The sequence below is a fragment of the Neltuma alba genome, unplaced genomic scaffold (assembly GCF_004799145.2).
Source record: "Neltuma alba isolate B1F8T4 unplaced genomic scaffold, ASM479914v2 tig00011992_pilon, whole genome shotgun sequence".
Lineage (NCBI taxonomy): Eukaryota > Viridiplantae > Streptophyta > Magnoliopsida > Fabales > Fabaceae > Neltuma > Neltuma alba.
Window position 1 is genome coordinate 53,400 of NW_021636565.1, and position 26,881 is coordinate 80,280.

The window sequence follows — 26,881 nt, forward strand, 5'->3', positions numbered from 1 at the left end:
GTGCACTTTTGTTTCAAATGAAGGTTCCCAAACCATTTTGGGCTGACGCGGTCTCCACTGCATGCTTTCTTATTAATCGAATGCCTTCCTCTGTTCTTGATGGTAACTCTCTTTTTATACCCTCTTTCCTTCTAAGCCTTTGTTTCCTATTGATCCTAAGATATTTGGGTGTATCTGTTTTGTGCGGGATGCACGTCCATCTATTTCAAAGTTAGACCCCAAGTCTCTTAAATGTGTCTTTCTTGGATATTCCCGGGTCCAAAAAGGTTATCATTGTTTCTCACCTACTCTCAATCGTTATTTAGTATCTGCAGATGTCACCTTTTAGGAGTCCACACCATATTTCTCTTGTTCTTCCCCACCTGCTCCACCTGCAGAGGAGGATGACATTCTGATGTACTCTGTCACTTCATCATCACCGTCATCTCAAGCACCCGCTCACACACCCGTTCAACCATTTGATCGTGTGTATACACGACGGTCAAAGGAGATTACTACCGCCACGCCAGCTTCTATTCCTCCCTTGTCCGCTTCGCCATCGAATCTTGAGTTGAGCAATACTGAACTTCGTTCTGACCCTAATCCTGAGACACCTCCTGTTCCAGACCCGGATGCCTCTCTTGATCTACCCATTGCCCTTCGTAAAGGTAAACGTACTTATGCCCATCCTATTTCATCTTTTGTTTCCTATGACCACTTGTCTCTTGTGTCTAGTTCCTTTGTTGCCTCCCTAGATACTATCTTTGTGCCCAGATCTATTCGTGAAGCATTGGTCCACTCGGGTTGGCGTGTTGCAATGGAAGAGGAGATGGCGGCCCTTGACTGGGCTGGTACATGGACCTTGGTAGATTTACTGGCAGGCAAAAAGGCCATTGGATGTAAATGGGTGTTAACTCCGAAAACTAAGGCTGACAGCACACTTGACCGCCTTAAGGCTCGCCTTATGGCTAAAGGTTATGCACAGAGTTATGGCATTGACTATTCCGAAACCTTTTCTCCTGTTGCTAAGCTCTCATCTGTTTGTCTGTTCATCTCTCTGGCTGCTACTTATGATTGGGATCTATATCAGTTAGACATTAAAAATGCCTTTCATTTACATGTTACCCCGCAAGAAGTATGAGGGGCAATAACGTTATTTTCTTTGTAGAATTAATATCAGTTTGCCTTCTTGGTTCTGCAATGAAGTTTCAGAAAATTTTAGAGGCTTTTTGAAATTAATTTTGTACTGCGATCTTTAAATGAAATTTTCCAACAGAGAGAGAGAACTAGATCGAGAGTAGATTCACTTGTTTCTCTACATTGAGAGAGTAGTTAAGGAATAAGGTCCGTTATTATTCCTGAGCTTCCTGTTATAAATGTCTTTTTAAGGGTCAAATGGATGATAAAGATTTTTGGCCAAAAAATCAGTGAAGAGAGATGTCCTCCGACAACAAGCCAGAAAAAAGGAAAAATGAAAAATTCGGTGCCTCATTTCTCGAGCGATAAAGATTCTCCGAGAAAAATGCATTTTTTCTAGAGACCCCATTGCCAACTTTCTCGCACTTGCTTTCTTACTTTTTGGACTCGTTTTCAAACCTCTCTCTCCGTCCTTTTTCCTCTCTCTCTCTCGTCCCCATCTCCATGTCTGCCCTCTGCTAAACCCTCATCTCAGTTCTGCAGAAAATAAACAGAGAACGATTGCAAGACATGGGCGCTTCTGGGAACAATCTGCTCCAAGTCATCGCCAATAATTTAGATGTTCTTTTACTGTAAGTCCCTTTTCCTCTTTAGTTCTTTCGGCATTTTGCTGTCAATCTCACTTGACATTGTTATATTCTTTACTTACCATTTTTTTTTTTTTGTTTTTGGTTCCCAGGCCTTTAGTCACCCTGGTATACCCTTTGTGAGTATGCTTTTTGTTTTGTCCATTTTGTGTCATTACTGTGCAGCAATGTGATGCCCTAACTTGATGTGGGGTTTGTCTCCTCTCCACGCCATTTTTTGTGTTCCTAACAGATATGCTTCGATTAAGGCTATAGAGACCAAGTCCATTGCTGATGATCAACAATGGCTCACCTATTGGGTTCTTTATTCCTTGATCACGCTCTTTGAGCTCACATTTGCCAAAGTTCTTGAAGCGTAAGCTTCCCTGTTATGATCTGAGTTTGGTTGCTGTTGCTTGAGTTTGCTGTGCTTGCAATGCAGGAATACTTTTGATCTATTTTCCTTGAGAAAATGCAAAGTGTATGTACATAGTTTAAAGAGCACATGAAGACAGATATAGTGATATGTGATTCGTATATTTTCTTTTAAAATTACATATTTGAGTACTTAAATGGAACTTTTGATGAGCTCTTCCCTTTAAAAGGGAAAATATTCAAAGAGCATGACTTGGGATTCTGTAAAGTTGCTTCTTTTTCGTTTTGTTCCAACCTGCAAGTTTTGAAAGTCCATAGTGCTATTTCTATCTTTTAAGTGTAATAATCAAGCTGCTGCTTTCAGGCTTGCTATTTGGCCTTATGCCAAGTTGATTCTCAGTTGCTGGTTGGTGCTTCCACATTTCAATGGGGCAGCACATGTTTATAAGCACTATATTAGGCCCTTCTACATGAACCCACAGATGCCCCAAATTCCTCAAGCTTCTCATATGTGGTATTTTCCCCGTAAGAAGGACATATTTGGTAAACAGGATGATGTTCTGACTGCTGCTGAGAGATACATGGAGGAGCATGGAACAGAAGCATTTGAGAGGCTTATTCACAAGGTAAGCATAGGGTCCAATGTTTTACTGTGGAGTGTAAGGAAAGCTACAAAATTGTTGGACTATTCAACTGGCTGGTATTAATAAAGACCTGCATAAGGCTAGCAATTCTAGTCCTTGGTAACGTTCTGGCTAAACTAAATGAAGTGGAAAAGATAAGAAAAAGAAAAACCCATAGGTTTAGTGGCAAGAATTCTAGTCCTTGGTAACTTTCTGGCTAATCAAAATGAAGTGAAAGAGTACGGCTGCTAGTGCGTGAGTCGCAGGTTTATTTTGTTGCGGTAAATTCAGAATGTGTCAACCAATGCTGCTCATTCAATCATATTGGGATATTAAATGTTAACATGAATATATTGATATATTTGTGCAGGCTGATAGAGAGGCTAGATCGAGAAGGAATGGAAATTACATGGTCTTTGATGATGACTATATATATTGAAGGGTGTTTCTGGATGTGATTTCCTAATCTGTAGTGTTACTTTTGACAGTTGCTAATACTGCAATAGCTATGGCATGAAAACTAAATTATGAACTCTTGCATTGGCTATAATTCCCAGGACATTGAATTCACCAGAGTTGTTTTCCATGCCGAAGATCTGTAAGAAGCATCTTGTCCGCATCAGTAGGGCATTGGAGGAAAACATATCTTGATCTGTCAAACTTTGAAAGGTTGAGAAAACTGAACTGATTTCCTCCGATTTTCACATGTAGTTTCTACTCCTTGCTCAAAATTCTCTAGGTAACTCTAGTCATAACTGAAAGATATGTTTCAGGGAATTAAATTCAATGTGTAAAGGAATCATCGCCTTTGGATTAGCTTCTCTCTCATTCTCAGCTCAGTGACAAATGATAAGTATGGGGTTGTTCTTGCTTCAATGGGCTACTGTACTCTGTGAAAGCATGAAGAATCTTATAATTAGGAATGGCCAGAGGTCATGTGAGCTTGTTGCAAATAGGCACTTCAACTTGTATTACTATTCTGGCAAGCATGGCAGATTTAAAATGGGAATGTTTTCTATTCATCGGCATATTGTTTAAATAAACTAACATGGATGATTTCACAGCCCATCTGCCACTTTTTACGAGGCATCATTTTCATGTGCCTCGTAATAAGGACCAAATATCCCTCCTGAAAGTGCCCTGTATGAAAAGACTTGGATGGGGTATGTGATATCTTTGGCTTTGCCTGTTGTGATCCCAAAAGCAATTAGAGATCCAGAAGAAAGCAGAAAAAGCATGGTCACCAAAACATCTTTAGTTCTTTTCATTTCCCAGGACAAGAAAAAATTAGAAAGGGTTTCACCATGCTTTCAAAGTTAAAGTGTTCTATTCCATATTTTCTTTAGACAATTTGAAAGGAACACGACTGGAGTGACCCTGGGGATGTGTGTTGCGTGCGTGCTTTTGGGCCTCGGGATGCATGATCATGATGTGAATGTTTTGAGGATGAAAACGGGGCCGAAGATGCTAGAACTTGAGCATCAGATGATTCATGATTAGGTCCAAATAAAAGAAGGAAGGAGGAATTGCAATTTAATTATCTTAAAGTTTGATAGCTGAAAAGCATATAATGATAAGTTTCGGTGTAAAAAATAATAACTAATTTATGTTTCTTACTTGTTACTAGGATTTTAAGATAATTAAATATTTTTTTGGGACCTAACTGTAATCTTCCAAAAAGGAAGTAATATTGTTTTTTTTAAAAAAAAATACACATCTTTGATAAATATTATTAACACTTTGTTCTTTATTTCAATAAAAATTAATATACCATCTGTGGTCTTAAATATCAAGTCAATTACGCATCTTTCGTATTCACATGGAATCAGACCTGTAACTTCATATTTAAATGAGATGTAAGGAGGCGTTTATTGAGGAGTAATGCATTGTAGTTAAATATAAAGAAAGTCATTATTTTAAGATGCCAAAGTAATAATTATACTTGATTCTAGCAAGAAAAAATTGCATCTTAAAGCATGGATTGTGATATGGACATACTCTTCCGGTTCTTAATATAGGACCTAATTCTTAAGTTGATTTTGATCTTAAATATAATATTCATTTCTCATATTTATCAATTTTCTCTAAATTACCCCTATGGATACTCCCTCAATCATAATCAAGTAGAAGAAAGAGAGGAGGTATTAAGAAAGATGATTATGATGTTTTAGGAAAAATATTACTTTTCTTATAATTAACTAACTTATCTAATTTCCTTGACTTAATCAAATTAGTTAAATGTGTCTTACATTAAGGATCGGAGGAGTATAATATTCTTTGTTCAATAGTAAGAGCTATTAATTAGATATTAGATCTATTTAACTTTCTAGGAGGCAACTTCAAAATCAGTTGCGCTGAATTTGGGATGTGTGTGTGTGTACTGGTAAAATGAATTTGGGATATTTTATTTTGTCATTCTGGTTGTGAAATGCCTCACGTTTACTTGGCTCTTAAGTTTTATATTTTTTGTCCCAAATTGGTATTGGTATTGATGAAAGCATCTGCATCATCAATTAACATTATGCGTTATAATTATTTCAAATTTTTTATTGGATCTTTTAAAACAAATACTTCGAGTATTTTGATTAACCAAAAACCCTAAAAATTTGCTTATTAATTCCATCTTACGTGCCAAGTAAATTATTATTGGATCCAACCTCATTGATAAATTGATAATTTCTGTAAATTTACTCTCATTCAAATTTTTTTTCCTTTCTCTATGCTGCAATATACATCATTTCTAAATAAATGAGTTGATTCAAAATATAAGTCGTGAAGATTAATTAATACTTATTTATCAATTTTGTTCCTGCAATAAATGTTTAAATGTCGGTCCTTTTATTTTCTTTCCCCCTTTCACAACATCATTTAATATGGGTAAAGTGGGAAACAAATTTCAATTTGAAACAGATTTAATAAGCTAACTATCATTTAGAAAATATTTACAAGTTATTATTACCACTTTTTTAACAAAAGTTAAATAAGAATAAAATTAAAATAAAAAATAATTAAACAATCCACTAAATGAACTTATATTTAATATATATAAATTGTCATAAGAACCGGCTATTGCTAGTTGTTCATTACAGTAAAACTATATTTAAATATGTTTCATTTTTATTAAGCCCGATTAGCCATTTTCTCTTCTTTTGAGGCAAGTCACTAAACGACATCGCCTGGGGCCTCGAGGACTGTCGTTGTCTGCCGCTCCTCCAAAGTTGTATAATTAAAAAAAAAGTCAATTATTTATAATTAATAGACAAAAGAAATTCATCATTTTTTTTTCAAAAATAACCCTATCATTTAATAATAAAAAATTAACATGAAAGATTAAAAAAATATCTTAATAAACAGGATGTTATAAAAAAATTAATGTAAAATTACAATTTTTTTAACCAGCAAATGTAAAATTACAACTAAACTTAAATTTTTAAATAAATTTTATATTTAAGATGAGGCAGTATTTTTCTTTTCCTACTTTGACATATGTCTTTTCTTTGTTCGAATACTTTTGGGTCATATTAGTCTTATTCAAATATTCATTCACTAATAGACAACGCAGGCAGCAAGATAATTTTGGTGTGCTCCAGTCCATGGCGATACGGCGCACCTTCCTACACTTGACGATAACGGAAAAACTAAAATATATATTATTTTTTCAAATTCCTTTACTTCATTTCATTTTATTTTGATTTATAAAGACCATTCAAATATTTTTTCTCTCCTCAATACTACTAAATTATTTGATAGAAGAGTTTTAAGTAATTACTTATCCATTTTAGCATCTTCTTGGTTAGTTAATTCACGGATGACCTCTCCTTATTATCTCTTGTTTTAGGTGTTTAACTTGTTTATTACAATCTGAAATGAAAATAACCCTTTTAAAATAGTTGGCGTATGTTGTATAGAGTTTGAAAATGATCTGCATTTTTTTTGACAAAATAAATAAAGTAAATAACTTACAGCTATTATTGATATAAAAGGTATAAATTGTTTGCCAACAAACTATTAGTTGACATAATAAACAGTCTTACTATTCTAAAGAAAAAAAAATATAAATTTGAATTTCAGAAAACATATTTATTAAAAGAATTTTAATATTAATATTTCTGTTATAATAGACATTAGTCTCAAATCCAAAGTGATTTAAGAATACTTTGAACTATACAAAAAAAAAGTATATAATATTTTTAAATTCCGCTGCTGATGTAAAAACCTTAGTGATAAGTGACTTGCAAATATTTTTATAAATATTATTTGAACTTAGAAGTATGTTTTAATTTTGATAAGCTCATACATAAATGTTTAGTTATAAAAGAAATATAAAGCATTATTTAGTCCAACTATTACTGCTTTACAGAGCATTTCAACTTATATAAGGTAAATTGTTTGGTGGTACTAATTTTGAAGGTAATAAAATTAAAAGATAAATTCAAAAATCAAAGCAAAAATATTAAACTAAAATGAATAAAATTTTAAAAATATTGAAATCTAAAATAAGGTGAGGAGATTAAATTCAATTGAAATAAATTCAAACAGTGAGGTCTTCCTCCTTTTGAATTTCGATAGACTTGGAAGCTCAAATCATTCAGATTTCTAAATTTTTTTGTATTTTTTTAAGGGGAAAAAAAAAAGGAAGAAGAATTGCGTCCATATGGTTACGTGGAAGAAAGTTAAGCTAATACCAAGAAGGGCGTATCATAGATGGTGATGCAGGTGATTAATCTCCGAAAAGGAAAGTAATGTTTCAAATCCCAGAGTTGGACTTATTTGTCCCCCTAAGTTAAGGAAAAGGACAAAAGGAGCCATCCCCATCTCAGAGATTTCGGTTTCTGACGTGGCATTTACCGGCCGAAAATCGAAATGTAGGAGCGACAAACAGTTCAGCTTCTCCCAGAAAGAGAGAGAAAAAAGAGCGGAAACCTTACATGAGACAACAGAGAGAGAGAGAGAGAGAGAGAGAGAGAGAGAGAGAGAGAGAGGAGGGAGGGACAGAAAAGGAGGGAGAGAGGGAGAGGCGCGCACGTTAGCATTCCCTGGAGCTGGGCGAATTTTCGAGTTGAGAAATCGCAGGCATTGTCTCTGAGAGTCCTTTCAAATTGCAATTGGCTAACTCTGCAATTTTCTTATGAGATTGAAGGAGCCGGATTCTGTGAAATTGGTTCACGCATGGCAGAGACCTGAGAGTTTCTTGCGACGTAGGTAATTTCATTTGTCACTGCATAAGCTCGTCCACATTTATGTTGTTGGCGGTGCATTGCAGGAAGAACTGGGCGGAATTCGAATATAACTTTGGGGATTAGAGGTCTCAAGACATTCTTAGGGTTTCTTTGGTACGGTCGGTGTGATTGAGCTGGTTTGGAGCTGAATGTTACTGCCGGAGGGTCTTCCGAGGACGTTCTAAGGAGTACTTGCTGTCGTACTAATGAATACAGGGGTGTTTTGGGTCGAGCTCATGAGCTGCGACCCTTTGCTATGAGGTGCCTTTCATAGCTATGGGGTAGATTAAAGAGCTCTTTCCTTACATTTTTATCAATTTTAGTCAAGTGTTCCAATTTTCATGGGGAGAGTCTTGGCATTACCTTATGGTATCCTTTTTATTCCGGGCTGTTGTTCAAATGGGTATTGGTTCCGCTTCTGCCAAGCACGTGACATTGCAACTTGAATGGCTGATCTTCAGAGAACGGTCTTTGGCGATAGGAATATCGAACAGGTTCATGATTGCTTTATTGAACCCTGCTTACGAATGTATAAATTTGCTTCACAACTATTGGCGCCAGAAAGTGCTCGGATGCATTTTTCTCTGTTGAATTTTAATTATATATGTATTTCATTTTGTTTTTACCGCCGCCAAAGTAGTTTACATAAATCATAGGTATCTCATCGATGTAGATGGTTCATTTCCAAGTCTTAGACTCAGTTTCTCACCTCATTTTCTCATTTCTTTTGAACCAAAATGTTTTATACAAATTTCACTTTTTATGTGCATGCGGAGAGAATGTGTATGTATAAAGCTATCTTGTGTAAAAGCTCATTTAAAAAAAAAAAAAATCTTAACTCAAGATTATTCCATTTTCTTGATTTTGTATGCCATTTCCACCACTATGAGGCTTATTTGTCATTTTTGTCCCAGAACTTCAAATTTGTATTTTATTCACACCATTTCAAAACACTAAATTTGGGAATGAATATGGTACGAAACGAAAGCTAAGAGACTTAATTGAAACAAACAAAATAGCCAAGGGACCAAATTAATACAAATAAGCCAGGGGACCAAAATGGTAGTGAAGCCTATTTCTAGTGGTATGGATCTTATTCAGATTTTCTGATATGAGGGGATTTTCATGATGGAAACAGAGGTCTCCCCTCATGCATAAGTGGTTTTTGCAATCATGGGCTCATCTTCTTTACAAACCCCTTGTGTTTGTGTTCATATTGCAGGCAATTACATCTCTTAAGAAAGGTGCATATCTACTAAAGTATGGGCGTAGGGGAAAGCCAAAGTTCTGCCCATTTCGGCTTTCCAGTGTAAGTTGCCAGGGCCAGGCCACTTCCTCTCCTGACAGTTTTATATTAGCACATCAAATGATGTAAAACTACCTCCTGTTTTATGAACCCTGTCCCTAATTTATATTCTTTATTCGAAAATTTTTTTGAAAAGGGATCAATGACATAAAAAGCTTAGCTCATTGAAAATGATTGGTACAGGCATCTTAAAATTTCCTGCATAATTATTGACTCGTCATCAAAAGTTAGGTAGCCTTTTGAAAAGACAGTGAAAGGTGAAAACTTGACTAAGCTCCTTCCTTATATAGATGCAGTTGTCAGACTCATATTTACTTGCATCGTTGTCTAACATCACTATAACTGAAATTATAAGTGAAAAAGCTTCTTATTAACTGGGTGGCAAGGTTTATAGTGATGGATAGTCGAGGAATAAATTTCAGTTTTATGGCAATACAGAACATTTAGGATGATATAGAAAAATAAATATAAAGAGTCTTTATTTTTGAAATTCATATGGGTTTAGATTAACAATGTTGTGTGTTGAAATTTATTAAAAAAGCCTCTAATATTTTGTGTGGCTCATATTTCACCAATTAGCTGTTCTGATATAAATTAATTGGTTATAAATACATCTCTTATTTATTGTTATTGAGAACTAGTCTTCATTCTTCAACTTTTACCTAGAGTGCCCACAGTAAGTTTATTTGCTTTCGGTTTTCAGCCCAATCCATTCATTTATCAATTTTGGATGTCTGTAGCGTTGTGTTCATTAGATGAAATCAAGATTTGAAAAAAATGATATTCTATGTTCTACTCAATTCAATGCTTTTGTTTTTGGTTCAGGATGAATCTGTACTCATTTGGTATGCTGGAAAGGATGAGAAACAACTAAAGCTCAGTGCTGTTTCAAAAATCATTCCTGGCCAGAGAACTGTAAGTTTATCTGAACAAATTCTTAACAGCTATGTTCTCCAAATAATATTAGATGCCTCTGTCAAAATTTCAATTTAGCCTTGATGTGCCCTGTGGCAGAGTTCAATACTTGACCTCTAAGGAATTTTTACTTAATTGTTTATGTGCATAGAGGAAAAATGCGCATGTATGGATCTGAACTCTCGGATTGCATCTTTATTATCAGTTTACTGTTCAATTTGCATAACTTCATTTGGTGCTATTATTCAGGCCATATTTCAGCGGTACCCTCGGCCTGAAAAGGAGTATCAATCGTTTTCACTGATATACAATGATAGATCCTTGGATTTGGTGCGTGTTCTTTCTACTTTTTTTTTTTTTATTTAACTATGACGCATGAGCCTTCGAATGAAGTTAGTTTAATAATTTTTAATGGTACACTGGAATATCTGGTTAACCTCGTAGTTTGACTTGACTAAAACTTTTCAATCCATGGACAGATTTGTAAGGACAAGGATGAAGCTGAAACCTGGTTTGTTGGGCTTAAGGCATTAATTACCCGGGGTAATGATCAGAAATGGAGGTATGAATCAAGAAGTGAAAGTGCTGGTTCTGATAGTCCACAGCATCGCGCCCAACAAAATCCTCCATTGATTGCATCATTTGTCTGTAACAATTGCTCTCTTCTTCCTTTGTTTCTTAATTTCAGACAACATATTAAAGCATATGAATTACTATAATTTTCACCTGTTCTCTTTTAACTGCAGGACACTGTAGATACTGAAGAATTTTCTTTTGACAGTACTTCAGAAAATAGATTGGGAAAGGCTTTCTCTGAAATTATTTCATACACTGCAGCTGGCAAGAGTCCCGGTCAAGCTGAATCGAATGCAAATTCCTGTGTGTCTCCTGGGTCTGGGGATAACTCAAACAATCGAAGTTCTACTGCTGAACCAATTCGAGTTAGTTTATCCAGTGCCGTAAGTTCATCCAGCCATAGTTCTTATCAAGAAGATTTTGATGCTATAGGTGATGTCTTTATCTTTGGAGAAGGTATGGGTGATGGAATCCTTGGTGGTGGTTTGCATAGACTTGGAACTTCATCTGGTTCTGAGATGGATGCATTTCTCCCCAAGGCTTTGGAATCAAAAGTAGTTCTGGATGTTCAGAGTATTGCTTGTGGTTACAAACATGCTGCTTTAGTTACCAAGCAAGGAGAGATATATAGTTGGGGGGAGGAATCAGGAGGTAGGCTAGGGCATGGCGTAGAAATGGATGTTTCTCACCCTAAACTCATTGACACTCTTAATGGCATGAACATTGAATTAGTAGCATGTGGAGAGTATCACACTTGTGCTGTCACATTTTCTGGGGATCTTTATACGTGGGGTGATGGTATTCATAATTCTGGATTACTTGGGCATGGAAATGAAGTCAGTCACTGGATTCCCAAGAGAGTAAGCGGTAACATGGAAGGTGTACATGTATCCTATGTATCTTGTGGACCTTGGCACACAGCGATTGTGACATCTTCTGGCCGGTTGTTCACATTTGGGGATGGATCTTTTGGTGCCTTAGGTCTAGGAGATCTTAGTAGCACAAATACTCCTAGGGAAGTAGAAACTTTGACAGGGTTGAGAACAACCAGGGTCTCCTGTGGTGTTTGGCACACTGCTGCTGTTGTTGAGGTGGCAACTGAATCTATGGAATCTTCTAGAAACTTACCTATGGGAAAACTGTTCACCTGGGGTGATGGAGATAAAGGCCAACTTGGACATGGTGATAGCGAACCTAGATTAATTCCCCAGCGTGTTATTGCATTGGATAATCAAAATATTTGTCAAGTGGCTTGTGGTCACAGTCTCACTGTTGCTTTGACAGCCTCAGGACATGTATATACAATGGGCAGTACTGCTTATGGGCAGCTTGGCAGTCCAGCGGTTGATGGAAAATTCCCTACACGGGTTGAAGGTAAAATTGCCGGTAGTTTTATAGAATATATTGCCTGTGGTTCATATCATATTGGAGTTCTGACTTCCAAAGCAGAAGTTTACACGTGGGGAAAGGGTTCTAATGGGCAGCTAGGTCATGGAGACAATAGTCACCGAGATGCACCTACACTTGTTAAGTTTTTTAAAAATAAGCAAGCGAGGAGTGTTGTTTGTGGTTCAAACTTCACTGCTGTTATATGTCCTCATAAATGGGTATCAAGTGCTGACCAATCTGTGTGTTCTGGCTGTCACAATCCTTTTGGATTCAGAAGAAAACGTCATAATTGTTACAACTGTGGACTTGTTTTTTGTTCAGCATGCAGCAATAGAAAATCTACTAAAGCTTCTCTTGCTCCAAATTCAAACAGGCCATATCGTGTTTGTGATGACTGTTATTCCAAACTTAAGAAGACCACAGAATCTGTTTCCTTGACGAAAACTTTTACATTAAAAAATTTGCCTGACTCTTGGGCTGGTAAACTACAGGAAAAACTATTAAGACTTTCATCGTTTGGCTCTACTGCTCAAGCAGAAAGCAGGCACTCAAAGATCCCAGAACCACATCATAGCCATGTTTTTCCAGCTCTGAATGGCAAACTACAGTTGGGGGGATTCAGTCCTCTAAACGCATCAAATTCTCTTGCTGGAGCATTAGAGAAGCCCCTGTCAGTTTCTGTGCCCGCAAGTGGTTTGAACTCTGAAGCTTCATCTCCAGTTTCAGAAAAATTGAGCCCACGGTTGTCTTCTGAAGATGTCCATGATGATTCAAAGCACAGAAACAGCATTTTAAGCCAGGAGGTTATAAGTTTAAGGGCACAGGTAAGGCCAATACAAAAGTTTTTCATTCAGCTCTCTGTTTTTTTCCTGTAAATCTTCTGTGATCTTGGAAGCTGTAACTGTTTATGTGAATATTTTTATTTCATTTTTTTTTTTTAAACTGATCATTGTCTGATGAGAGCCAAAGGTTGGCGAAATCTCATATTTTATATGTGTTGGCTTTCTGCTTGCTTATTTCTTTAGTCCTTCCAAAAATGTAATAGGACTCATGAAGAAGATAGAGAGATATTTTGCTTTCCTTTGTGAGAAAAGAAAAGTGATGCTACTTAATCTGATTTTTCGCACAACCTTTGAATAACGATGAATTTGGTATTTGTGCTTATGCATATATTCTTTCCCACGTGAAAATTTTTGAAGGGGTTATTTCATGGCATATGTGGGCACTGTCCAACGTTATAAATTATACAATGTAAGACTTATTCATGCCATGATACAAATATATACTTTAGATAGTTAGATCACTATTATGTAAATATAAAAGGGGATAGGAGCTAGTTAATTAGTTATGATAGTTATGATTTAGATATACGTGACTTGACTGTTAGGCTTTTAGACTAGTATGAATAAAGGGGATAGGACTCTGATTCTGTTATGTTCTGTCCGTTATCAGATTAATCCAGTTCTAAATTCTTTCTGTCCCCCACCCCTTCCCTCTCCTTACCCTTCTGCCTACATCAATGATTGACTATATACACAACAACACGAAACTTTATCCCATTAAATGGGGTTGGCTACAATGTCATTGTGCTCTATTAACGGCCAAATCTTTTGCATAGCTTATTCATCAAAAGATCTCTCCCAGTAACTTCCTTGGGTCTAAGGCAACCTGATCAAATACATCATCATAGGTTACCAATACACATGGGACTTGCTGATGGAACTTCTCTGTGTAGCCAGCCTAAAACACCTGTCCCATAGCAGTTTTAAGTGTCCATATCTCCATATGTTACGTTGCACTCCTAGGATTTAATCCAGTCATGTAAATTTTAATAGTTTACCTGGAAAAAAAAAAAAGCCAAGAAAAAATATAGATGCTTGCAATTTTCTAAACTTATTTTGATTACATAATCATGAGTATGTTGTAAATGCTTCAAGCTTACTCCATCTCGAAACTGATTAAAATACTGCTTAGGTTGAAGATCTTACTCTTAAATCCAAGCATCTTGAGGCTGAACTTGAGAGGACATCAAAGCAATTAAAGGAAGTGACTGCAGTAGCAGCAGAAGAAGCTGAGAAGTGTAAATCTGCTAAAGAGGTTATAAAGTCATTGACTGCTCAGGTGGGGTGTTCTTATGCTGGGGACTTCTCTTTTCTTATTCTTTCTTTACCGTTTTACAGTTGTGCCTGACTGAATTAAATTCGGTTCACTTTGTTTATGAATATATGGAAACTGTACTTTTTGGGGGCTGATCAATGACTGCTATGTAGTGGACCTAATTTATAGACGAGATTTAGGACGTTAGATGATACAATCTGCATTAGGGGGACAAGGAAAAGAACAACTTAATATATACATTTTTTTTGGGGTGAGGGGGAGGTTGGAGTGCGGGACTACATCCATCAATCACCGCCAAAATTAATTTTATTTCCTTCTAATAAAGCTTCAGTCCTTGATGAGATCATTCACAGTAACTCGATCATTGGATTGCTATGATATTTATTGATTGATAGATGATAGATTACTCATGTATTGATGGCTGATAATTTTGGCAGAAATACTTGAAATATCTGGCATTAGGAGTGGAGCCTTTTTTTTTTTTTTTTAAATTCATCTATTAGCACTTAAACCATATAATTATTTTTTTTGTCCCCCCCCCCCCAAAAAAAAAGGTGTGCTGTGAACTCGGTCAGTTTTCTACCCAAGAAATGACGATGACTACTTTGTACCTAGCTCCATATGACGTAACGAAATCAGTTTCATATAATATGCTCCAAACAAGCTTGGACCTATTGAAATATTGAAAATGATAACAACGTAGTGTACTATAATCGTGTTCATGAATCCATCATTATATGCCTTACGTCTTGTGGTGCAAAGAGGAGCAGGATTATCGGAGAGCTATTGATTTGTGATGCCACTAGCTTTGACTAGTTATCTCTAATGTTAGGGGTGCTAAATTGTCTTACAGTTGAAGGAAGTGGTACACAGAGTGCCACAGGGAGGTATTGCAAACTCTGGTGTAGACTTCTCTGCTGAAATCACCTCTAATGTTCTAAATCAATCTTTAAACGAGAGCCACATAACAGAGAGTATCACTGCTGAAACTGAGTCCAACAGCAATGCAGAAAATGGGATACTGCCTAGTATTTCCAAAGCACAGAGTGGAAAGTCAGAGTGGGTGGTGCAAGATGAACCAGGTGTATACATAAGTTTGTCCTCCTTGCCAGGTGGTGGTAATGAACTTAAACGCGTGCGTTTCAGGTATCTATGTTTTGAAATCCTCTAATGGTTGAAATATGTCCAATTTAACTTAACCCATAGTCACATCTTCCCCAACAATGGTAGGTTTTATTTAGTTTTTACTGCATGGATTGTAATGTGAAGTCAGAATCATCACTTCATGTGAACATTGGTATCGCCTGATTAAATGACCATCTTATTTTCTTTTCAGGCTTTCCTAATGGACAAGTTTAGTGCTTTCTATCATGTTCTCAGATAAAAGCACAATATGTTGACATTTTTTTAAACTCATTTGTGCAATATCTGAAGAGATCATTGTCTGTTGTTTTATACTGTAACAATGTTTTCATTATTTGGGAATTAGGGTCTATGATTTAGGGCAATCGGGGTAACTTGAGATTTGATTGGAGTCTGTAATTTTGGGCAATCTTGTTCTCTAAGTATATAAATAGTCAGCTGTAGCTGTAATTCTTTTCATTATTGAATGGGTTAATACAGCTTTTGATCCTTTAAATTTGTCTTCATTTTAGTTTTGGTCCCTCGAGTTTTAAGTAGCAAGGTTTTGGTTAATAAGAAACTTGGACCATTTTGCTTCCTGAGGGACGAAAACTTATGATTTGAAACTTGGGGACCAAAACCTAAATGAGAGTAAACTTAAGGTACCAAAGATTATATTAACCCTTATTGAATATCGAAGTTGAGATTTGGGTTCAAGTATTTTGTTTTTCCTTCCATTCCTATTTGTGTTCTGCATCACTCATCTTTCTACTATTGATTCCGTTAAAAAGAAATTCTCTCACTTGCCATTCTTAAAGCTCCATGGTTGATGTATTTTGTTTATAAAAAAATATTTATCGATGAGGAAGCAAACTGTAATTATTTTATTTTAGGTATAAAAATATATTTATTTAATTATGTTTTTTTTTAACTAGAAGATAATGCATTTTTTTAATTCATTGCTTGTAACTGGATTTAATGTGCACTGAATGCAAAGTTGATTTTGCAGTCGGAAACATTTCACAGAACAGGAAGCTGAAAAGTGGTGGGCTGAAAATGGGACCAAAGTATTGGAGCGCCACAATGTAGTTGCTACGTAGAATGCGGCAAGCAACAGGACATGTTTCCTTGGACCAACAGAAAACTTCATACAACCAGTATTTCTGACCCGCTGGAAATTGTAAATTCTCTTATCTTCTCCTTCTCATTCTCCTCCTCTCCTGAAATTGAAGGTTCGTGTTGTCTGTAGAATATGAAAATTAGATGAAGACATAGGAAGACCTTTTAATATTCCCGAAAATTGTAAACTGAGATGGGGAAAATTAAAAAGCAAAGATGAGGAGGAAGATGCATTTTTTTGTACCCATTGTTGAGTATTAGCTGCATCTTAGCCGTGTGTACTTATTTGTCTATTAAACAGAGCGAATGCCTGGGGAGCATCTGTTTCATTCCCTCCGGCCTATTGTATAGCAGACGAAATTGAAACTTCTAGACTTTGTTATCAGGTTTTATTAAACATAGTATGACAAGCAGATCTGTCTTACGACTTAGTTTTAAAGCAAGCATGGTAGACATACTAAATTGTTGGTTCATTTTTTATGTTTTGATATGGTAATTTAAATGTTAAAATGTCTTTGTCGCAAAAGAAACAAGGGAAGTTAATTTTTCTTTGGCCTGAAAAGAAGCAATTCGATTAAGGGAGAATCACAATTGAGGATTTGTAGAAAGGTTAACGTAAAATGTGGACCTTGATGATGTAAAGCTGTAAATATAGGAGTTTGAAGTGTGAAAATTAAAATTTTAATTTTAAACAGATCCACATTTTTTGTATTAATTTACTTGCAAAGTCCTGTCATTCTCTCTTGGATTGAATAGGATTGGTGGATATGAATATAAAGTTTTAAACTATATTCAAGAAGTCGACTCACTGAACCCGAGCGTAGCCCATGGCAGAAATATAAAATAGAGATGCCCTTTTGAAGAATCACATTAAATTTTCATATAAACTATTCATTCATGATTTTGTCATGTAAATAAAGAAAAGAATGAAAAAATAAGTAGAGAGTTGGAGAGAATATTTCTTATTTCTCCTCAAAATACTGAGTACATACGTACGGGCATAATTTTACAACTTCAATCTTAACAAAATTAACTAATCAGCAAGTTCTATAATAGTAGGACGTAACTAGGGAGTTTGGCAATTAAAAAAAAAAATCCTTACATACTTAACTTATAAAATCACTTTTGAAAAGCTAATTCAAACGCTTCCAACATATAATAATGAAGGTAATGAGACATATGAGATATGTGGAAATCACAAAAATATTATTCATAATATATTTTTTTCATGAATATGAAATTTTTTGTAACCAAAATTGGAAGAAAAAAAAAGAAGCAATTTTGCAGTCATTAAAAAAAAAGCTTTTTCAACTTTTATTATTTTGTAATTAGATAAAACCAAAAAGAAAAAAGACATAGGAAGAATTATAATGACATTCCAAGCAAGGAAAACAATTAAAAAACAAGTTTTAGAAGTTGTTATTCTTACTATAGGATTTGTTATTATAGACTATTAAGGTTATTATTAAGATTTTTTAATAATTATTTCTTTTTTGTGATATTTGACTGTAATTCCTTCAAAGAAATAACTCACAGCTCATGGGAAATTAGGGTTTACATTTTGAAGCACAGAAGTATCCCTTTTTCTGTTCTTGGCGGGCCTCGGGCGTGACCAGTAGGTCGCAACGGTGCACGTCTCATTCCATAGAAACTGCAAGTGCCGTTTCTCCTCTGGTTTTGTTTGTTTTCACAGTTTAAAATCTTGAGAGTGACATTCGGTGGCAATGCAGATGGTAAAACCTTCAAGAAACCTCCTCGTCCCTATGAGAAGGAGCGTTTAGGTCACGAGTCGGGGAGCACGGCCTTCGCTGCAAGAGGGAGTTGTGGAGGGTTCAGTATGCGCTCAGCCGGATACGTAATGCGGCTGGAGAGCTTCTCACGCTCGATGAAAAGAATCCTCGTCGTATCTTCGAAGGCGAAGCTCTTCTTAGGAGGATGAACAGGTACGGTCCCCTCGATGAGAGCCAGAACAAACTCGATTGCGTCTTGGCTCTTACCGTCGAGAACTTCCTCGAGCGTCGTCTTCAGACGCTGGTCTTCAAAGTCCGGCATGGCCAAGTCCATCCACCACGCTAGAGTTTTGATCAGGCAGAGGCATATCAGGCACGAAATTCACTTTTTAGAGTTTTGTAGCTTTTTGATGATGTGAAAAATTTAATTTGCGTTTGAATCATTTTAAATTTCTTTCATATATCAAATCTTCATAGGTGGAATAGTCATTGGCTTTGCCCTGAAGCTTTAAATGATGATGGAAACAGATTCCAGTCTAGGACGCTGTTGGGAAAATTTTCCCCTACAAACAATGTGATGTTTTGTAGTTTTGGTTGTTGAGACGGATGGTCTTAATATCTAACATATGTATTAGATTTAACTTTTGGCTGCTAACTAAGTTCTTGGAGGAGTCAACTAAGTTTCGTGAGAAGTTGCCAAAGTGCTGTGTGCATAAATTCTTGGGTCTGTAAGTCTTATTTGTTGATAGGGTACCAACTTTTGGATCAGTGCTTATCCATCCATGGAAAAATATGGTATGAAGCAAATTATTTGTAGACCCCCTCCATCCCTGAGAAAATAGCTCTCGCAGGCAGGATTGTGTCATGCATCTTAAAATATCTTGTCTATGAAGTACTACTTAAGTGCCATCCTTTTATATTCAAGTGTTTAATAAAAATTATATTTCATCTATGGAAATGGAAGATAAGTGGATTTAAATCTGCCTTCCCTGGTGATTGTCATATTCTGCCCATTCTCTTACAATACTAGTACTGTATTGGATTTTTTATGTATGCAACTGAGCTCATACCACGTTTTTATGTACTTCATGATGCTATTGGGACGCTTAAATCTGTATTTTATTCCACTATAGAAACCGATACATATAGGAGAAGAGGGTGCTATCAGATCGCATAGAATCTCTCTCAAATGATACATCAAATCTAATCACACTAAATCAGGAAATAATCTTATCTGAAATCCCTAAATAAAAAGGCAGAAAAAATAATCCTAATTAAAAGAGTGTAACCGGTAATAATAAATTAGGGTTATCTATGGGTTAGGCCCAATGAGAATAGGCCCACTGTCAACACTTCATCATTAAGCAATTGCTGAAAACTTCACTTTGCCTCCTGTGTAGGGAGTTTATATTTGTTGCTTGACTTGTTATGGTCCACTCTTCTATATTCCCGCGCTCCTTATTAGATTTTCTTGATGAGGCCTTATGTTCTATACTGGCTGCTGCATATTCTTCAACATGTAGGATGCATGGACACATCACAGTTCCACAGTTTTACACATTCGTTAATTTTCTTATGTTCACTGGTTAATTTTATACCTTTAACAGGGTAGGAAGGCAGGTGGTGAATATTCCCTCGTTTATGGTGAGGCTAGACTCATAGAAACACATTGACTTCTCTCTAACGAATCCATTTGGTGGTGGACGTCCTGGAAGAGTGAAGCGAAAGAACCAGCGGGCAGCTGCTAAGAAAGCTGCTGGGGGTGATGGAGATGAGGATGATGAAGAGTGAGCCTTGTATTGAAGTTGTGATATACTGTCACGAAGATGCCTCCTACGCTGAGAAATACAGGTTTTTCCATTTTTTTAAGGGTGGAGGATTTTGTTCCTGGGAACGATTCACTATTTTGACATTTTGACCTTTCTTAATTCCTGTTTTACCTTGAGTCATTAGTTCATTCAGAAGATTTCTGTTTACACGCCATTTTTTCAAACATTCTCAAGTGTATAACTTTTTATTAATTAAAATGACAAACATCATGGATGACATTTTTCAATCCTACTGGGGTCCTACTTGGGTTCTTGGATGCACGTTTTATAGTAATGCTATTTTTATTCGGTATCATTATTAATCTTTGTTGTAAGTGTAGTGAAAGGTGGCTTGCAAAGTCGGACGTTATGAATGCCAAGGACTTGGTAGTTTTCACGTTGTAGTCGTAGAATCAATTTTTTGTACAGCTAATATATATCTATAAATGGGAATTATTTTATTATATTCTTGTTATGAAATTGATTAAGAAATGCATGAAAATGTTTAATTTTTGTAATATTACAAAATTATTTATTTTTTTAATCATAGAAATATTTCGATAGCAAAATAAATGCTGAAATGGATGAAAGCCGAATAAATGGGAAATTGGTTAAAGTGGACTTCTGAATTGGCTGAGCACGGAACCTATTGATGCGTGGAATATTTCTTTGGAATTGGGGCTTTATTTAATGGGTGGATTGCCTCTCTGGCCAGGATTCTCTGGGTTCCCTCTTGTCCACAACTTATTTCAATTTCAGTAATTCCCTGATCCTTCAAAGCCTCAACTTGTCTTTCTCTTGACACAATCATCAAAACTTGGCAAATTTTGATTGAATGGAGTCTTCTCAAGCCACTAATGGTAGGGTCCCTTCTTCTCTGACCCATTTAAGCTGCTAGACTGATCTGTTGGTAAGTGCATTGATTGTGTTTGCCCATGTCAAGGTCTAAGCTTGGATTCTTCATTCTTGTCAGTTGCAGAGGCATTTTCAAGCATTGATTTTGGAAATTGATGGGTTGGTGATATCAGAGTCAGTGGAGTTATCTTGCGGTTTTCGTGTCAGTTCTGTCAACGAACTGGAAAAATCTCCTTGAGTCTTCTAGTAAACGAGTTTCTTTTTCAAAAGAAAACTTGTTTGAAGTATTATGGGGTGTTGATGAGTGAAGAAAATGTAGAAAGGACTTAGACTGTGGAACATGGCAGATACGGCACGGCGCTTTTTTTCTTCCGTGGCCCTTTCCTCCCCACCTCACAAGTCAAAGTCAAGCAATTAACGGAAAATTCTTTTGTACATATATGCATACCTGCACAGACAAATTGCATAAAGATTAACTCTATATTTGGTATGAAGGGAAGGGAAATTTTAATATTTAATTTAAAAATTGAAGGAAAAAAAAGGCTATAAAATTTCAATAAAATTAAGATGTGATATAAAAAAAATAAGAAAAATTAATTAAAAATGTTTGACTTATTTAATTTTTTATATTGGATTTATTAAAATTTTTCTTTGCCTTCCCTTCCTTTCATTTTCCTTGTACAAAAACGGACCCTTAAGGATATACAAGCCAAGGACATGGATAATTAGCCCACAAAGGATCAATTTTAAAATCATATAAAAAGTGGATAGCTAAATGGAAGAAAAACAAGCGGGAAAACACAAGTATAAAGACACACTAATTTATCATGTAACATCCCCCTACATTTCATAGAATTTGAAGATTGGGTTATCCTTCGATATAAATTTGATATTTTATATCAATATTTATTGTGTTATTGCATGTATTATTTGATATTTGATAATTATATTGTTGTCACTTGTCACGGTATTAATTATTTGTGATATTTAGTAAAAACTATCTATTTTAAAAATAAATAATAGTAGTAATATAATTTACTAAATATTAAACTGTGAGGCCTCGGCCTTCTTGTTTGTGAATAAATTGTTTTTGGTTTTTCTTTTTTTTTTTGGATTGCATGAATAAATTGTTATTTGAACAATGTGACATAAAGTGGTTCTTCGAGTAAAATTTTTTCTTGCAGTATAACATTTTCTCTTCTTAAGATTCCAGATTAAAACTATAACTGAAAAAAAATATGAAATTCCTTCCTCTTGACTCAATTGCAGTTGCTAGTTATTTTAATTGATTCCTCTGAAGTGAACCTGAAATCTTTATTTAAAAGCTAAAATCTAAAATGAAATGCGGAAGCAAAAACATATATGATTGTTATGATTTAATTAGGTTTAAACTTAAACTTTACTTAAAAAGTAATCAAATATCTTCGATTCAATCGTCCTATAATCGGATATTTTGCTTTATGAGATAGAATCAATTATTATATCGTTTATAGTTAGCCTCGTTTCAAGGTGTGAAACTGATATATATATATATATATATATATATAAAACAAAATTCCTAAATAAAATTAAGAAGCAAATATATATTAAGTCCGTTCAATGAATTTTCTTCGAGTAAATTTAAAAAATTTAAGGATAAAGTAAATATAATAATGAAGGGAAGAAAATGGTTGATCAACATCCTGCTTCAGTTAATTAGGTCATTAGCATGCCAATGCTCCATCCCAACCCATAATCTTTATACAAAAGCAGATAATTGAAAATTGAAAAACTTAAAAAAAAAAAAATTCCTCCTATCTTTGTATCTATTCTTTCTTAGGGTCTCAGCAAAAATCATAATAAGAACCTAAAGAAAAAGCTGAGACTGCAACAAAGTATAATAGTTAGCAGTTTCATCTTCAAACTCCCACAAGCCATCACTGAGAGAAGCAAACCCATTAATATCTTCTGTATCATTGTTCATAATACTGCTACTAAACCCATAATCATCCCCAAAGTCCCACCCTGTGTTTGGGATTCCAAGCTCATCGTCCGAAGCTTCCAGGAGATGTCTCATCACTGGTTCTGTGAAAGGGGTTTCAGAAGAAGAAGAAGATGAAGAAGCAAGGTTTTGCTGATGAGTTTCTGGGTGGACGACGACGGCCTCAGAATTTTCCGCGGGTGGCGGAGCCAAAGGGGTCTGGTCAGAAGAAGTTATTTCTTGTTGGAGAGTGGTGATGAGAGGAGAGAGATCTTGAGGGGATTCCTCTTCTTCTGATTCGAGAAGAGAGAGTATTTGGCTGTAAGGCTTTTGCCTCTTTAACGATTCTTCACTGTTATTAACTTCTTCTTCTTCTTCTTGGGGTCTAGCCCTCTTGGATGCTACAGGCTCCATTTGTGATCAGTTAGCAGAGAAAGCGCAGAAGAATTGGAGACGCAGGTATGAGAGAGCAAGTGAAGTGGCGAGGAGATGAAGGAGGAGGGCGATGAAGATGAGGAAGAAGGTGAGGGTTATATAGGGGAAGATGGAGGAGAGAGAAATGGTCAAAGTAAGAGAAAAGAGAAAGCGTGGAGGAATATTATATGAGGGAAATTTTATGTGAGAGAGAGAGAGAGAGAGTTGCCTAGAAAATTCACAGATAAGTGCTAGCATAATAATTAAACAATAAGTAGTATATAATAAACGGATTTAGTTTATGTTGGTGGTGGTGGATGGGGAAGGGTAGGACCGTTGTCTTGGAGTTTGATGGAGCAAGGTGGAAGATGGACAGTGGAAGAAGAGGGAGAGGGAAAGTGAAGGTCATTGAAGAAGAAGCAACGCATGAAAATTCAAAGGCTCAAAGACAGTGACATTTTTGGAGCAAACCAACTGAAGCCTGAGGGGAAGTTGCACCCAAGAAAATTCAATTGCCATCACATGTTGTAACTCTCTCGAGATATTTTTTTTAATTTACAAGATTCATATTATTGACCTATTTCAAAGAAAATTGAGCACCTTTCATCAATCTAACTATTATTTGTATAAATTTATCAATATCAATATTAAATTTAAATATATCACTCAACTCTACCTTTAATCAAGTATAGGATTAGATTATTGGAAGACATATGACACCTCTCTAAGTTTTCAAGAGACAAAATCCATGGTCTAGTTATGAGCTCCGTGGCCTTTAACTGAGTTATATCTCTCTATTGAAGAGCTTAGAACAATTTAATTATAAGAACGCATCTTTTTTAATATTTATGAGCCTCGAGTTCAATCAAATGTTTCAAAAAGAATATAAGGGAATTTATGAGATCTTATTAGCATTATTTATCATTATGGATTTCACAATGGCTTTGAAATGTATGTATGAAAAATTTTGTTATTACTTAATATTTAAATTTATTTTGAGCTCACTTAATTGCCTTGTAATCATTCATTGCATTTTCTGTAAATCGAACTTATGATTTATTGAGACGACGTGTCTCACTACATGATTTTTTAATGTTTTTAGGTAAAAGTTTCAATGTCGTTTCAAGGAAAAGGGCTGCGAAAATTAATCTTGCTAATTTTAAATGAGGGATATTTATGTAAAAGCCATGGAATGTGGGATTGGGAGCTTGAGACCCCTTGACTAGAACCTCCACGATGGGAAAGCAAAATAAGCTGGAAAATGAGGAGAACCGTTAGTACTCTCCTAAGCATAAGTCTTAAATTCTTAATATTATAAGTATATCAATTGATCAAGCACTAAAATATTGTGTGAAAAATAAAATTTATCCCAAAAAAATATTAATTAGTTGTTTTATTTTTATCCTATATTAAATGTTATTTGAAAGAGTGCATCTAGCTGGGTATAAAAAATTAAGCATCCAATAGTAGCAAACAAGGGATGATATATAATGAAAAGATTTGAATTAATAATTAATTTAGTAGAGAGGAAGTAATGGGGCAGAACAGAAATGAACAGAACTTGTAAAACAAGTAAAGCATAGCCGCTAAGCTTACAAAGTGCTCACCGAATCATTTCATTCTTGAAACTCCCATTTCTTTTGATATCACACATGATAAAGCAACCCAATATAATATTTTTAAATACCAATAAACTGTTAGTTGAGATGATCAACAGTCTTACTCCCGTAAAAAAAAGAATAGAAGTTTGAATCCCCAAAAACGCATTTGTTGAGAGGATTTTAATCTTAACATTCCCGACCTGACAGAGATTAATCTCAAGTCTAAAGTGGTTTGAAGATACTCTGAATTATAAAAAAAAATAAACACACACACAGACACACACACACAATATTCTTAAACTTTGATTGAATTCTAAATATTTGGCTTTTTGATCCTATGTATAAGATACGAACAACTGAATTATGTGGATAAAAAATTGATTAAAATTAGTTAAAAATAATAAATATGTAAAAAAAAATTTTTAAAAAATACTTTTATTTAGAGGAGGGAGAAAGAATGAGTGGAAAAAAGAGGTGGGTATAAAAATTAATGCAATTATATAAATGTAACTAATAGAAATTAAAATAAACGACTGGTTAAAATTTCATACATCCTTTGGTATCTTACAAATAGGACCAGGATCCGAGGGAGTATTTTTATCCATGATAAGTATTTCACAACTATCAACGATTGCTCATTTATGTGTTATCTCCTTTTTTTCAATTTTTTTTAACAAATATTATATATCTATCTATGATGTACTATTACTAATTAATTTGAAGTCGGTAACCGTCAGGCTTAGATGGATAAAAATTTTATAATTTAGACAATAGTAGGTGTTAAAGACTCTCATACTTTAAATAAACAGCTGAGAGTACGATCTCAATCTTTGTACATATAACAAACAAAGTTGAAAGGAATCTATTATTTGTTTTTCTTATTCTTAGAGATTAATATAAAAAGAAGAGGTAATTCCATCAACCAATACCAAATGGTATTATAAATGATGCTCGTATATTACTTTTGTTCTATTTATAGGGTAAAGATGAGAGGAATTTTTTTTACTAACCTCGTTAAATTTATTATATAAATATACAATTTTATTCTTAATTTACTATTCTGTAAATTATCATTATTATTATCTAAAAAGTATATATATTAAACAAAAATAAAATTAAAAATATTAAATTTTAAAATAAAATTAATGAGATTTAGAATTTCGTCCGATTCTAAAAGAGTATTTTAAAATGGAACATGTTAAAAATTTCTTATAAATAAGATTAAAAGCGTATTTTATATTACTTTAATAAAAAAATATTTTTCCCGAACAAGAAAAGCCTTTTTGTTTGGGGTTGGTTGACTGGACCTAGAAAGGCGCCACAGGGAATGCATTATTCGAAGACAAGATTATAGGGTATGCCCTAATGAGTGCCTTTAAATTTTATAATAATGTTAAGACATTTCTTGAGATTCTTTTTTTTTTTTTGGGACTGAACATTTCTTGAGATTCATTGGTCCTATTTTTATATAATTAATATTGGACGACACACATCTGAGTGCCTCTTAATTATTAAATAGAGGCGTAAGGCATTCATGTACCCAAAATTATATATAATTAATTATTAATTAAAATCTAAAGTAATCTAAAGATGCTTCATCATATCACGTGCCCTGTCATCAAAAACCTCAACAACACCAACTAATAACCTTTATTAATTATTCTAATATGTCAGGATTAGGGCTACGATCTAGATCATATGCCCATTATTTATGATTAAAAGTGTCATAATTTATTTTTTATTTATTTATTTTTTTCCGATGGCTCTGGGAGTAGTGAGTCGTGCAAATTAAGAAAAGGACGGTGTTTATTCATTGCCAAGTGGTGGTATCGTACGTGGCGTCATAATTAATTCATTAAAAAATTTAGGAGTTCGAAAATGATAAGGGAGAATAATTATTAATTAATTAATTAATTTAATTCGCTCATAAATTTTGTGGAGAATAGCATCCTAAGCAATCATCAAAATTAAGAAATTGAAAGTTGGCAAACAACCTGCGGAAAAATGAA

The 26,881-nt window shown here is 34.9% G+C and overlaps 3 protein-coding genes and 1 pseudogene across 5 annotated transcripts; 3 read left to right on the forward strand and 1 right to left on the reverse strand.

Annotated features, from left to right (window-relative positions):
* The first annotated feature begins 1,503 nt into the window (after nucleotides 1–1,503).
* On the forward strand, nucleotides 1,504–3,688 carry LOC114720607 (HVA22-like protein c). 2 transcript variants are annotated; one of them, XM_028906266.1, is made up of 6 exons: nucleotides 1,504–1,748; nucleotides 1,856–1,882; nucleotides 1,996–2,118; nucleotides 2,482–2,743; nucleotides 3,111–3,194; nucleotides 3,298–3,688. In XM_028906266.1, the coding sequence occupies exons 1-5, from the start codon at nucleotides 1,687–1,689 to the stop codon at nucleotides 3,177–3,179; spliced, it is 543 nt and encodes a 180-aa protein (XP_028762099.1). In that variant the 5' UTR covers nucleotides 1,504–1,686; the 3' UTR covers nucleotides 3,180–3,194; nucleotides 3,298–3,688. The 2 variants fall into 2 exon arrangements, with proteins under 2 accessions (XP_028762099.1, XP_028762098.1); XM_028906265.1 differs by having other exon boundaries at nucleotides 1,505–1,748; nucleotides 3,111–3,556.
* A 4,046-nt stretch (nucleotides 3,689–7,734) lies between these two features.
* On the forward strand, nucleotides 7,735–16,938 carry LOC114720619 (PH, RCC1 and FYVE domains-containing protein 1). Of its 2 annotated transcripts, XM_028906281.1 has the most exons (9): nucleotides 7,735–8,453; nucleotides 9,182–9,268; nucleotides 10,091–10,180; nucleotides 10,430–10,510; nucleotides 10,660–10,824; nucleotides 10,927–12,969; nucleotides 14,120–14,266; nucleotides 15,117–15,409; nucleotides 16,395–16,938. In XM_028906281.1, the coding sequence occupies exons 1-9, from the start codon at nucleotides 8,406–8,408 to the stop codon at nucleotides 16,483–16,485; spliced, it is 3,045 nt and encodes a 1,014-aa protein (XP_028762114.1). In that variant the 5' UTR covers nucleotides 7,735–8,405; the 3' UTR covers nucleotides 16,486–16,938. The 2 variants fall into 2 exon arrangements, with proteins under 2 accessions (XP_028762114.1, XP_028762115.1); XM_028906282.1 differs by lacking the exons at nucleotides 7,735–8,453; nucleotides 9,182–9,268; nucleotides 10,091–10,180; nucleotides 10,430–10,510 and having other exon boundaries at nucleotides 10,682–10,742.
* A 727-nt stretch (nucleotides 16,939–17,665) lies between these two features.
* Nucleotides 17,666–20,295, forward strand: LOC114720611 (40S ribosomal protein S9-2-like; annotated as a pseudogene).
* Nucleotides 20,296–22,564: 2,269 nt separating this feature from the next.
* LOC114720620 (uncharacterized) lies at nucleotides 22,565–23,402 on the reverse strand. Its single transcript, XM_028906283.1, has one exon. The coding sequence runs from the start codon at nucleotides 23,269–23,271 to the stop codon at nucleotides 22,744–22,746; it is 528 nt and encodes a 175-aa protein (XP_028762116.1). The 5' UTR covers nucleotides 23,272–23,402; the 3' UTR covers nucleotides 22,565–22,743.
* Between the last annotated feature and the right edge of the window lie 3,479 nt (nucleotides 23,403–26,881).